General features: G+C 38.0%; 2 protein-coding genes across 3 annotated transcripts in view; one reads left to right on the top strand and one right to left on the bottom strand.

Annotated features, from left to right (window-relative positions):
* The window catches only part of CHLSN (cholesin), a 135333-nt gene that overhangs the window by 82408 nt on the left and 40094 nt on the right, over positions 1-12831 (bottom strand). The gene's annotated exons all lie outside the window — the stretch shown is intronic.
* Positions 477-5394, top strand: GPR146 (G protein-coupled receptor 146). Its single transcript, XM_075515245.1, has 2 exons — positions 477-678; positions 3425-5394. The coding sequence occupies exon 2, from the start codon at positions 3469-3471 to the stop codon at positions 4471-4473; it is 1005 nt and encodes a 334-aa protein (XP_075371360.1). The 5' UTR covers positions 477-678; positions 3425-3468; the 3' UTR covers positions 4474-5394.

Below are 12831 nucleotides of genomic sequence, written 5' to 3'. Positions count from 1 at the left end.
AACAATCTCCAAATTCAAAGTAAATGCTCAGAAACTTTTCTTCCTAGCTTGTACTACAAGCTAGCTCACCTTTGCAAGCAGCACAAGCACCTGTGCGCTTTGTAATACAGTGATTTTTAAATACTGATTGTTTAGGATGTATGGCCTATAAAAATGAAACCTCAAAGCTACATATTCTCATCCCAGGTTAAAAATAAAACCCAGGCTCTTGAACGAGAGCTGTTGATTGCACTCGCAGGGAATGGAACAGCCTCTCCAATGTCTCTGGAGAACCCCAGCACAGATGACAATACCATAACAAACCTGCATGCTCCAGCAGCCCATATATTTTAAGTAGTAAATCTGAAACCCAGAGACTAAACTGAGCTGGATCCAACAGCTCGCTCCCCTCCGAGCACAGCCTCTCACTTCTTGAAACTGGCTGTAAACAGGGAAAGGGAGGGGCCTGCCGCCTGCCAAGCCAAGCAGAAACTTGTGAGTAACTTATAGATGAAAAACAAGTGCAGCGCAGGCAGGCACGCAGAGTAGCACGCTGCCCGGGCGCTGGCGAGAGGCGATCACCATGTTGTCAAAGAGAAACAAGACAGGGCTTTGCAGCCTGCTTCCTTCCTCGGAAATGCTGCTTATCAAACGTGTGCGGATCCGGCAGCGCGGAGGAATGTAAAATGTGAATTAAAGGTAAGAGGCTTTACAGCAACGCTGCTGAGGTTGGGGCCGTGGGAAAGGCAGGCTGGAGAGCGAGTGGCGGCTGGCAGGACACTCTTTCTTTCTACGTTTTAAGTTCTGATTTTAATTTTCAATGTGATAAAAGTATAAAAGCAGACAAGACCAGGGGAAGCATTAGGGAAGGCTGAGTCAGCCCACAGTAAACAAGAGGACTGCAGCATTCACTTATGCAACAGAGTCAACCTGGACTGCAAAACTACTTTTTACTGGAGAAGGGGTTAGTTTAGATTGATCAAGTAAAACTGCTGCATCCGAAGCATCGTAAGGACATACCCAGACATGGTCTGTGAAGACAAAACTGCCTTTAAAATGACAAAAGACGTGGCTGGGTAAGAAATGGTGAGCCGGGCCTGTACAGCACAGCAAACAGGTTCAGTGCCTTCACAGGTAAGTGACAATTAAAATGGGTGATTTCTACGTTAGCGGCAAACATACCTCATCTGGTAATTTAGAAGTAATCAAAAAAATTTCTTCAGAAAATATTTTTATCTTGGATTTTAATTTTGCTTATTTCAGAGGTAAGTTTTGTAATTTCGTAAGATTATTTTTTAACACAATGAATTGCTTACCGTTTCTGTCATTAAAATAGAATTGTGTTATCTAACTGCGTTTAGAGGATGTAAAGAAAAAAGGGGTAATTACTAAAAACACCTGTGAAACTAGGCATCCCCCTGCTCTATAAAACATAAAGCGTGGTAGCAAAGACTGTTGATCTTCTGAGACAATATACAGGTAAGTATTCTGTGCCTGATGTAATTCGGTCTGGAGTAATCAAAGCTACATGCTTAAGGATAAACCTACATAATGGAATTACGTGATTGTATCCATGCCTGTGCTTAGTCACCCTTGCACTCACTGTAATGCATATATTTGCAATATCTAGTTCCAGTCTGCTGCTTTGTTTGAATCAAGTTATAACAGTTCAATGAGATATACTTTTGGTTGCCTTCAAATTTGCAAAACAGCTTTTCATTAAAAAAAAAAAAAAAAAATCCCCCAAAACTGGCTTAAAAACTTAAAACAACAGATGCTTCCTGAAAATAAACTGGATTGTTTTCAGTGCTCAAAAATACTATGAGGATTGAAAGACAACATAAAGGTATCATACTTTCTACTCATATGCAATACTACAGCTAAAGAACTGATTTGAGAAAACAAACCAAAAAGTAAGTTTTTCCACAAAGGTGAAAGAAAGCTTTGAAAACAACAGAACTGCATCTTGTGCTACTGCCACAGAAGCTCCTTATCTGAGGAAACCCAACATATGACAGTGGAATAAAAACTTGTTTGCCCAGCTAAAATTACTGGTTTTTTAGCCCGATATCTGGCATGGGCTATGGTATTTAGAAAAAAATGCACACAAAACTGCAATGGGAAGTAAAAAATGGAAGTTGACATGATTCTGGAACAAAGTCTGTACTATGGCTGAAGTGTCAAAAGATTAGCACTAGAGATGCAACCACGTATCTGTATGCTTACAAAACCCATACTGTATAATTTAGCCATATGGTTCATGGAGTATAGCATGTTGTCTAGTAACATTCATTTTAATTGCACAATGTTTATTGTGGATTTGATTAAATCTTGTTCTGTCTCTGGAAAGAATGCAGGGACGTGTACTTATACTTTCCTATATGTGCTAAATGGGAAGAACGCAAAACAACGCTGAGTATCTGACAGTATCAGAGTACACGTGACATGGGAAGTCACCTGCTGCATAAGTTCTACACTGTCCCAGAAGTGGGCTGGCAGGAATAATAACCATGATTTTAAGGCTGTGAATGTTTTCAGTTGTACTTTAGAGGTTACTTATTTCTGCATTTTGGAAAGAGACTTTTCATGATTTCTTTGAAGTTCACTGATTTCGGTTAAAGTGTTATCTCTTTACTGACAATAAAGCAAAGATAGCTGGACAACAGTTACTGATACTAGCATACTTTTTAAAGAATTCAAGCTATTCTGAGAGGAAATGATAGCTAATTCTTGCCTTTTTGGAAAGCCAGGCTGCCCTGATATTAGGTTCCCTAGACTACAGAGGTCCATTGTTTTTTCAGAACTAAATGGTTATAGGTTGGAAGTCTGAATATGAACTGACCTATAAAAAAAACCCTCTTCACCTCATTTCCCAGTTCCCTCTAGTCTTTGTCGATTTTATCAGTGATTCAGTATACATCCACCATACTGCCTTGGACGTGCCTCCTAAGAAACTATCTTTTCAAGAGAAAGCTTATTTAACAACTTAGAGAACTCTCTTCTCCATCTTATTGCTAAGATTTGTGCTTCAGCATGTATCTTTCAATTCTTCAGCAACTACCCTTACATATTATTAGCTATATAAAAGGTACTGTTTAATAATTTTAAAAAACATTGTACTAATCTTCATGTATATTACATCACTACTTATTTTAAAGCTATACATTTTATTATTTACTTCTGTTGTGTCCTGTATTAACTCACTTGCTACTAATTTCATTTAAATTAAAACTTCAGAACATTTACTAGTCTCCTGAAATTTTGAATCACAGATTACTTTCTTCTAGACTAACAAGATCAAAAGGCATTTCAGTCACTGACCTTAAATTGCCCACTTATGTGAAGCGTATAATCTCTTATCTTTAAAATGTTTTCTTCATACTACATTGCATTTCACTTACAATATAGTATTTCAACAATACTTTCACTATTTCTCTCTCTACAGAAAAGCTGGTAACCAGCGGAGAAGATACAAAAGCTAAAATCACTATGTGGAGCTGTGAAACCTTAAACAACAGTACCGAGAACAGTGAGGACCAGCATCTCTGCCATGACTTCCACCTTGTGCTTTCCATCTTTTCCCTGCTCTACCTCATTATATGTTTCCCAATCGGCCTTTGTTACAATGGCTTGCTGGTCCTAGTTAATCTCTATAACAAAGCTACTATGACTATGCCAGATGTTTACTTTGTCAACATTGCCATTGCTGGTCTCATCATCAACGCTCTGGCACCAATGCACCTTCTAGGTCTTGCCAATACAAAATGGGCCATCTGGAATTCTAACAATGAAGTTTATATTACCTTACTTATTTTATTCAACGTCTCCTCTTTAGTTACCATGTACTCTACTACATTACTCAGCCTGGACTACTACATTGAACGTGCTCTACCTAGAACTTACATGTCAAGTGTGTACAACACCAAACATGTTTGTGGATTCATATGGGGTGGTGCCATGCTTACAAGTTTTTCGTCTCTCCTGTTCTACGTCTGCAATCACGTATCCACTAAAATAATTGAATGTTCCAAGATGCAGAACAAAGAAGCAGCAGATGCCATTATGGTCTTTATCGGGTACGTTGTACCAGCTATCGCTGTACTGTATGCACTTACATTAATCTTGCGAATACGCAAAGAGGCTACACCACTGGATCAAGACACTGGACGATTAGATCCATCGGTGCATAGGCTTTTGATTGCCACAGTCTGTACACAGTTCACATTATGGACACCCTATTATGTTATTCTCTTGGTAAGCACATTTACTAATGCACAAGGAAGAATTGCAGATGAAAATTACAGTAGAATATTACATTTTACCAAGATTTTATCAAAATTCTTGGCTTTCTCAAGCAGCTTTGTAATGCCTCTGCTCTACAGATATATTAACAAAAACTTTCCCAACAAATTACGACGGTTGCTGAAAAAGATACACTGTGGGAATCAAGGGTGCTCTCATGAACGCACAGCAGTACAGCAAGTTATGACATAGGTATGAAAAAACCCTCTCCTCTGGTGCTCTGTTACTGCAGTACTTAGCGTACCAGTACTGGGACCGTGATATTGCTGTGTTGGCACTCAGAGTCATTAATGTGAGAGTCCCAACCAAGAGGCTAGAAGGAGCTTTCCATTACAGTTAAATGAAACAGTCTTAATTTTCAAATAGTTAATTGTTTGCTGAAATCTTGGTGAGACTCTGGCCTATGTGCTGTGATACCTGTGACATCTAATACTTCCAGTGCACTGAATTGGTTACAAAGCATAAACTCTGTCTTCATCGTTCTAATATTCCTGTCTGAAGAAATCACTAAGCAGTTTATTGAAGCCTTGACTGAAGACACAGCACCTTGTATCTTGTATAGAAAAAGGTATTACCTTATTTTCTGTACAAAGAAGTAACAGTGCTATCCTTGATGAAGTAAATAGCATTTTTCAATGAAGACGATATAGGTGATCTTTACTAAAGATCATATTATCCAATTATACATGTCCAAGTAGTAAATGTTAATTATAAATTAAATTATTTAATTTCTTTCTCCATCACTGAATCCCCTCTAGAAGAAGCCTAATTTACCATTTTCAGAAATTATTTTGTCGCACAAACTAACCTAAGTTTTAACATTTAAAGTAAATTGATTTTTTTCTAGATATAACAATTAACAAAAATGTGTTTTATTTTTCCAGTGCTTTGTTTGCATCCTAAAACATTTCAAGAATTCAGAAATATTTATTAACTAATTCTAAGGGAACTGAGAGATGTTTGTTCTGCATATTAAAATGAAGGACACAGTGGTTTACAAAGCTAAATCAAAATTTAACTAGTAAAGAATGTCTGGCTAAGTGTTATGGTCCGCATATGTTCATGTAACAAGAGTAATTATCTTAAAAATAAATATGTTTATGATTAACATTTTGCATTTTCAAGGGATATGTTTGCAACAAATACATTAAAATCTCTTTAATCTAGGGCATCACTGGAGGTTTGGAAACCATACAAAATCCCTCAATACATACAAAATGGGAGTAGTATATAGGAATCCCAGTCAGCATCAACTTTTTGCAGACCTCTTAGAAATGGAGCGCCTCCTAATGTGATTCTGGAATACACAATAAAAGTACAGTTTCTGTATTTCACAGTGGGGATGAAGAAATCCAATCCAGATTGCCAAATTTTACTGAGTATATGAAATACGTAAGAAACACAAACATGCTGCAAGAAGCAAATTAACAGTTACCCACAACAGCAAAATACAAAACGTTGACCTAAGAACTACCTGTTCCTATGCTGTTGTTGCATTATTCATGACAGAGGAGGGGTAGAAGTTAAACTGATATTCTCCCACTGATTTTGGGGCAGCAAGACACCTTAGTCACTCGCCCTGCAACATAGCAGAATCATTTTGTTACTTAATCTGTCACAACACAACTCAAATTCCACATGACTTTATTCAAAAAAATGTGGCTTTTCAAGCCTCTGGTATAGAAAAAACATGGATCAAAACCAGAATTGAACCGTTTCCATTGCTTATAGCACAATCTCATCTGATACTTGGTCCTAGTTTGTCAGCATAGAGACATGCTTAAGTTCTGCAAGGGAAACAGGTGAGGAACAGCCTTTTCAGATCTTTTCCCTTCTCTTCAACATTATTCAAGTAATTTTGTCTCATAGCCATCTTTGCTTGTCTTCTTCGTATACAAGCATCTCTAAGTTATCAACATCCTGGTGGAAGACTCTGAATTAATCTTTACTTTTTTAATAGCTTTTCATATTTTATTGAATTTTTTTTAACCCTTAAACCCTACACAGTAAATCATCTATTTCTATGGTGTTTTCTCCACCCGAAAAATATCCAGCGTAACTACATCAATTTACTTCATAGTTTTGCCTGTTGATGAAACCCATGTTAAGGACTTAAGCCTTTCTTTATCATTGTGTCTGATTCACACACTAAGTTATAGTGCCTCTATACTGACATGATACTGGCTGCTTTGGTAAACCATTGGGTTGGTTGGTTGGTTGGTTTCCCCTTAACTTGAGAGGTTTTCTATGAATTTCTACACATCTGGAGCATTCAAGCTCACTTCCACACAGAAGTGCTTAAAAAAGAAATCTTACAACTGCCAAGCAAACAGGCTCCTCTTCTTCCCATCTGAGGAAAATTAGGTTGCCTAATGCACCACATTAGATCTCTCATGTAAAATCTGTTAAAGAAATTCCGTCCCATTATGCAGGAAAAATTCCAGCAGGGAGGAACTGGCTTATCTGGTGTGAATAAAGGCTTCCAGGACTGGGACACTGCCAGGATGGTGTGGCTGAACAGGCGGCATTAAGTGCAATTTTAACTTTCACATTGCTTCCTTACTTCTATTTCCCCCCTCTCCTAAGACATCTACTTTCTGTTTCTAACAGTTACATTTATTTCTGTTCCTTTCTCTCCATGTTAAATTCCCAGTTTCAGATCATGGCTCTTTTATCATCTGTATTTAGCTTCTTCTCTCATCTTTTCCACTTTTCTATCTGAATGTGCTATTCTATTTAATTTTCATTTTGCTCCTCTGTTTCCACCTATGCTTGGTCTTGTACACTTGGTACCATTCACATTTACTTCACTAGACTGATTCCTTTATGATGACCCAAATCTTACTCAATGATTTGACATTACAAATGGATTAATGTAGTAAATGGAAGCTGCTATTTAAGAGATGGAGAAAAACCAAGTTTTTATATAATTTACCCTTGAAATCTTGGGTTTGATTTTTTCTCCTAATCTTTTTTTATTGCAGCAGGGTTAAGTATGTTTGCCTGTATCCCTGATGATATATTAAATATGATGGCAATCATATAGACAAACAACTTTCATAATTTAATGAACAAGACTGATATCCACTCAACTTTTTTTTAAGAGTTAATGTGATGTATTAGTTGCCTCAAAGAAAACTGTGCCATGGAGCTGCCTGACTGCTATTCCCTTAAGGAAATTCTGAACTTAACTGCAGCACCCTCACATGGTATCTCTTAAAAAGCAGTATCACAAAAAGCGAGAACTTTGCAATATTTATATAAAGAACAGTAGCTGAGCAAGTGCAGTAAAATACTTAAGGAGATACATGGTATCATAAATATGGAAGAACTTTCATGGACAAATCTTTAATATACAAAGTTCTCAAGAATGGCGCCGTTCCATTTCACATCCCTGAAGGTTTCTGATGACTGTAAATAGCAGCTTCTCTATTTCACATTTAAATAAATATGAATAAAATACTGTATATGTGCAAGATAAAAATCAGCCTACTGATGTAAAAAGAATTTGCAAAGAATTTATTAAATTATTTCTTAAATTGTAAACCTCTGAACAGTAAGGTGTACTGTATGTTTCTGTATGTATATACTGAAAGTAAGCACTAGTTAAGTGCCATTATTAACCGTGTTATTTTCTCACAAAATTAAATATAATATTTGAGTTGATCTATGGCTTATAGCCCTCTTGCTGAACTGCAAATTAAGTGAAATCAATGACCTAACAAAAATGTTGCTCTCTGCTTCAGCTTAAATTATTAACATAGCTAGCACAAGACAGGTCCTTGTTGACTAACCCAGTAGAGGTCCTAGTTTCAAAAGTTTTCATTTGAGAATCAAATTGAGTTGGTCTCTGAAGACATAATTTCAGTTAATGAAAGAAAGTGATCAACCCCTAGAAAATTTCTGGTTCTATTAAAATGAAGAGATGTGGCCTTCAATATTATGTCAAAATACTATAGAAATGGACTTTCTGCAAAGCCTCACAAAGGAACTATTGACTCATAATAAATTTTCAATAAAAAGTGTTAAAGTGTATCTGGTCAGTAAAATGTGTGATTTTTTTTTTGCTTTCTTGATAAAAAACTATTGTAGACAAGGTTGAACCTGCGTTGCTTCACTGAATCAAAACATAACAAATTGCATGACTTGGATGTCAAATCAGACATGTTAAGTGATCAGATTTTCCAGGCCATAATTTTGACATCATTAAAATCTCATTATTCATCAGCATGAAGTTAGCTGGGAATGAAAGCAGAAAGGCACACACACCCCAACTCTTTTCAGCATAAAGAATCCTGCAACTAATAGGATAGAGTAACATTGCACCACAGAAATACAATGCTGGTGATTAATGCGTACATCAGCCATGTCCTTGTCGCTTCCTCTCCTTTGTGCTGCCACAAATGAGATCTCGGAAATCAGCTCCCTGCAGAAATTCTCTTGGTTCCCAGAACAACATAATATAATAACCCATACCTTTGGCATCCCGAACAAAATTTAGCTTTAAGAATGTAACGTACCTCATAACACATTTATTGCAGTAACCACTGCATATAACCAAAGATCGCTCACCATGGAACAGTTAGATTGCCACACATAGATGAAAATATTTTCCTGGCTATACTTTCAAAATTATTAATTTGTTCCTTTTAAATTTTCTGTAAAGTGTAGGAAGACAGCAAGTAAAAATAAACTCTATTTAAAATGGTTATTGGTGAATTAAAGGGAAAAAAACTTAGTCCAAGGCACTTCTGAGTGTTAAGTCTCAGTGAGAAAGAAATGAAAATGGCAACTGTTAAAATGGAAGTTGCAATATTGTATCATTTAGTCAAAGCCTAGTATCTGACAAGATGCCCTTACTTCCATACAATGGTTTAAAGAGCATTTTCTGTTATTCTAATTGGAGAGCCAGCATCTCTAAACAAACAGATTTTCTGATGCTTCATTCCTGAGCTTTAAGATATAACCATCATACATAAAAAGGCTATGTTTCTCATTGGGATTAGTAAAACCCCTTTTATACAACATAGACTTGAAGGATCTTAAATGAGAACAGAGTTAGTTAATAAGCAGCAAGTTAACAAGCCTACAGGTTTGCAAAGGGTGAACTTCTACATAAATGCAAGTAAAAAGAGTTGATCAGGTACAACCAAGTCAATAGGTTTACACTAGTACAAACCAGGCCAACATGGCATCAGAATCTGCCCTCTTCTGTCAATACAAAGAGATTTCACTGAAATCAACCACATTTTGGAGCAGTCGCAGGAAATACACATTTAACTATCATGTAATAGGAAAATAGGCCCTGAGGTTGCCAAGAAAATATGACACCACTACTGGAAAACTCAAAGAGAAGTAACACTTTTTTTTTTTTTTTTAAACTAAGGTTCAATTAAATTGGTTTTGTGCTATGGATAAGTACATAGCTAAAACCCCATTTATCATTGCTCATTAAAAATGAAAGCAGCACAATGCTCAGGCTGGAGACTTTCTCATGAGCTTTACTGCAGCGGCACAGGACTGGTGAGAGAAAACAAAAGCAGAATCTGGCCAAGGGCTGCTCTCAGTTCTGCTGTTAGCTGAGGACTTTGAGAAGTACTGACTTTTGCCTAAGTTTCTGCAGCTGTAAAGTGCTCAATGCACTGATGAATCTGAAACATATGCTCTAAGACTAATTTTTGCAGTTTCTTAGTAAGCGAAACCTTGTGTATTTCTTAACTATCTCATGCAGTATTTTCTCCAAGTGAAAGCAATCTAAACATACAAAACCAGCTATGCAGACTGCCATGACAACAAATTTGAAGTGTGAAACGTTTCCTCTGTTGTATTTCCTTTAGCTTTCCATTTTGTATCAAAACACTTTGATGTATGCTGAATACATTCTTTTTCTATCAGGAGAGAAGAGGATTTATTATCTACTTTGGCATTCCACTTTCTTCCCACCAAGTCCTTTCCTTACCTTGGAAGTCCATGTGATTTCCTTATATTCCTTCCTTCTAAAGAACTGGCACTTTTAATTACATTCACAAGAATGGTCAAAATTATTCACAGTCTACAGCAGGCAGAATTCTTGTATTATTACAAATCATGACAGTAACAGATTTTTAAAAACACCAGATTCTTATCAGAGTATTTATGAATTAAATATACAAATATATTTTAAAAAACCAACTTCCTACTAAAAGTTCTTTAAAACAAACAAAATTTATAACCAGAAAGATAATCCATTTTATCTAGTTTAAAAGTACTTGATGATGCATTATATGAAAAGATAAATAAGCAGCAGCATAAATACTCCCAACTCAGAGACCTGGAGAGAGGACTACTAAGGAAAGAAAGAGAAACAGATTTACAACTAGAGACATCTTGCAGGAACTGTACCTGCAAGTACACTGCCCAACAGTAAGAGTAATTCTGCTACAAAAATGCAGAGAAAGTACTCAACTCTGGACAAAGTCAACCTTCAAAAACACAGAATTAATCTCCTAAATTAAAGTGGTTTTATCACAAATCTCACTGATATTGATAGGAAGTTCTACACAATGCTGTGGTGGGTTGACCCTGGCTGGACGCCAGGTGCCCACCAAAGCTGCTCTATCACTCCCCTCCTCAACTGGACAGGGGAGAGAAAATATAATGAAAGGCTCGTGGGTTGAGATAAGGACAGGGAGAGACCATTCACCAATTACTGTCATGGGCAAAACAGACTCGACTTGGGGAAATTAGTTTAATTTATTACCAATCAAATCAGAGTAGGGTAAGGAGAAAATAAAAAACTAAATCATAAGTTTTCCTTCCCCCCACCCCTCCCTTCTTCCCAGGCTCAATTTCACCTCTGAATTCTCTCCCTCCTCCCCACCAGTGGCACAGGGGGATGGGGAATGGGGGTTGTGGTCAGTTCATCACACGTTGTCTCTGCTGCTCCTTCCTCTTCAGGGGGAGGACTCCTCACGCTCTTCCCCTGCTCCAGCGTCGGGTCCCTCCCATGGGAGACAGTCCTCCATGAAGTTCTCCAACATGAGTCTTTCCCACAGGCTGCAGTTCTTCACAAACTGCTCCAGTATGGGTCCCTTTCACGGGGTGCAGTCCTTCAGGAACAGACTGCTCCAGCGTGGGTCCCCTGTGGGGTCACAGGTCCTGCCAGCAAACCTGCTCCAGCATGGGCTCCTCTCTCCATGGGGCCACAGGTCCTGCCAGGAGCCTGCTCCAGTGTGGGCTTCCCAGGGGGTCACAGCCTCCTTTGGGCATCCACCTGCTCCAGCATGGGGTACTCCATGGGCTGCAGGTGGATATCTGCTCCACCATGGACCTCCATGGGCTGCAGGGGGACAGCCTGCCTCACCATGGTCTGCACCAGGGGCTGCAGGGGAAGCTCTGCTCTGGCACCTGGAGCACCTCCTCCCCCTCCTTCTTCACTGACCTTGGTGTCTGCAGAGTTGTTCCTCGCTCATATTCTCATTCCTCTCTCTGGCTGCAGTTGCGCAGTGGTTTTTCCCCCCTTCTTAAATATGTTATACCAGAGGCACCACCACCACCGCTGATGGGCTCAGCCTTGGCCAGCAGTGCATCCCTCTTGGAGCCAGCTGGCATTGGCTCCATTGGACATGGGGGAAGCTTCTGGCAGCTTCTCACAGAAGCCACCCCTGTAGCCCCCCCACTACCAAAACTTTGCCACGCAAACCCAATACAATTACCAATTACAAAATGAATTGAAAAGTCTAATTTTAGCAACATTAGCAAATTTAAGCTAAATTTTATCTTGAAGCTGGTAGAATTTCCACAACTGTTTCTTAACTCATCTCCAAAACGTTTAAAAGATCATTTTGAAATTAATCCTGGTACTAGGTTATCAAAACTGTTTTAGAAACTCCATCTGGTGGTCACTAGCAGAATATTCTTGCAGCTCCCAAAAGCAGTATGATCAGTAAAACTAATTAAAAGATTTAAGTTAATCATTAGAAAAAAAAAATAAAAAATCAGTCCCAGTTTCTGGTTAAACACAGATTTGTACTAGCGAGTCTGCAGGCAGTAAGGGTATTGCTGCAAGTATTTGTAAGAAGAAACAAAGTTAACCGTAACTTCTACAACAAACTGCTGCTGCGAGGGTGAGGCAGGTAAGAGAAAATTCTGTTGCAAGAAACAAATCTCAACCATGGTTGATTTTGTGTTTGAACCTAACAGAAGGATATTTAATCAGGCTATTAGGTCTGATTATTCACAAGAAAGAAATATTTATTAAAAAAGCATATGTTTCTTGTATTGTTTTATGAAACATCTGGTACTAGTCATTGTGGTTGACAAGATGCTCAAAGATCAAAGGAAGTGCCATTCCCATTCAGCTCCAGAGCATTGTAATTCTTTCTAATTAAGTTATGGTTTCACTAGTTCACAATGAAACAGATTTCATACTTAATTAAAACAGAAGTTTCTGAAATTTTTCAGGTCAGCCTATGTGCAATTAAATAATCATTCTAGCACCTGCAGTGCTATGCAGAGGCCAGCTCTCTTATAAAACTTGCCATTAGAAAAGGCTTTTTTCCACCCTTTAAT

The sequence above is a fragment of the Mycteria americana genome, chromosome 12 (assembly GCF_035582795.1).
Source record: "Mycteria americana isolate JAX WOST 10 ecotype Jacksonville Zoo and Gardens chromosome 12, USCA_MyAme_1.0, whole genome shotgun sequence".
Classification (NCBI taxonomy): domain Eukaryota; kingdom Metazoa; phylum Chordata; class Aves; order Ciconiiformes; family Ciconiidae; genus Mycteria; species Mycteria americana.
The sequence above is the reverse complement of the archived record's forward strand: the minus strand, read 5'-3'. Positions and strand labels throughout refer to the sequence as shown.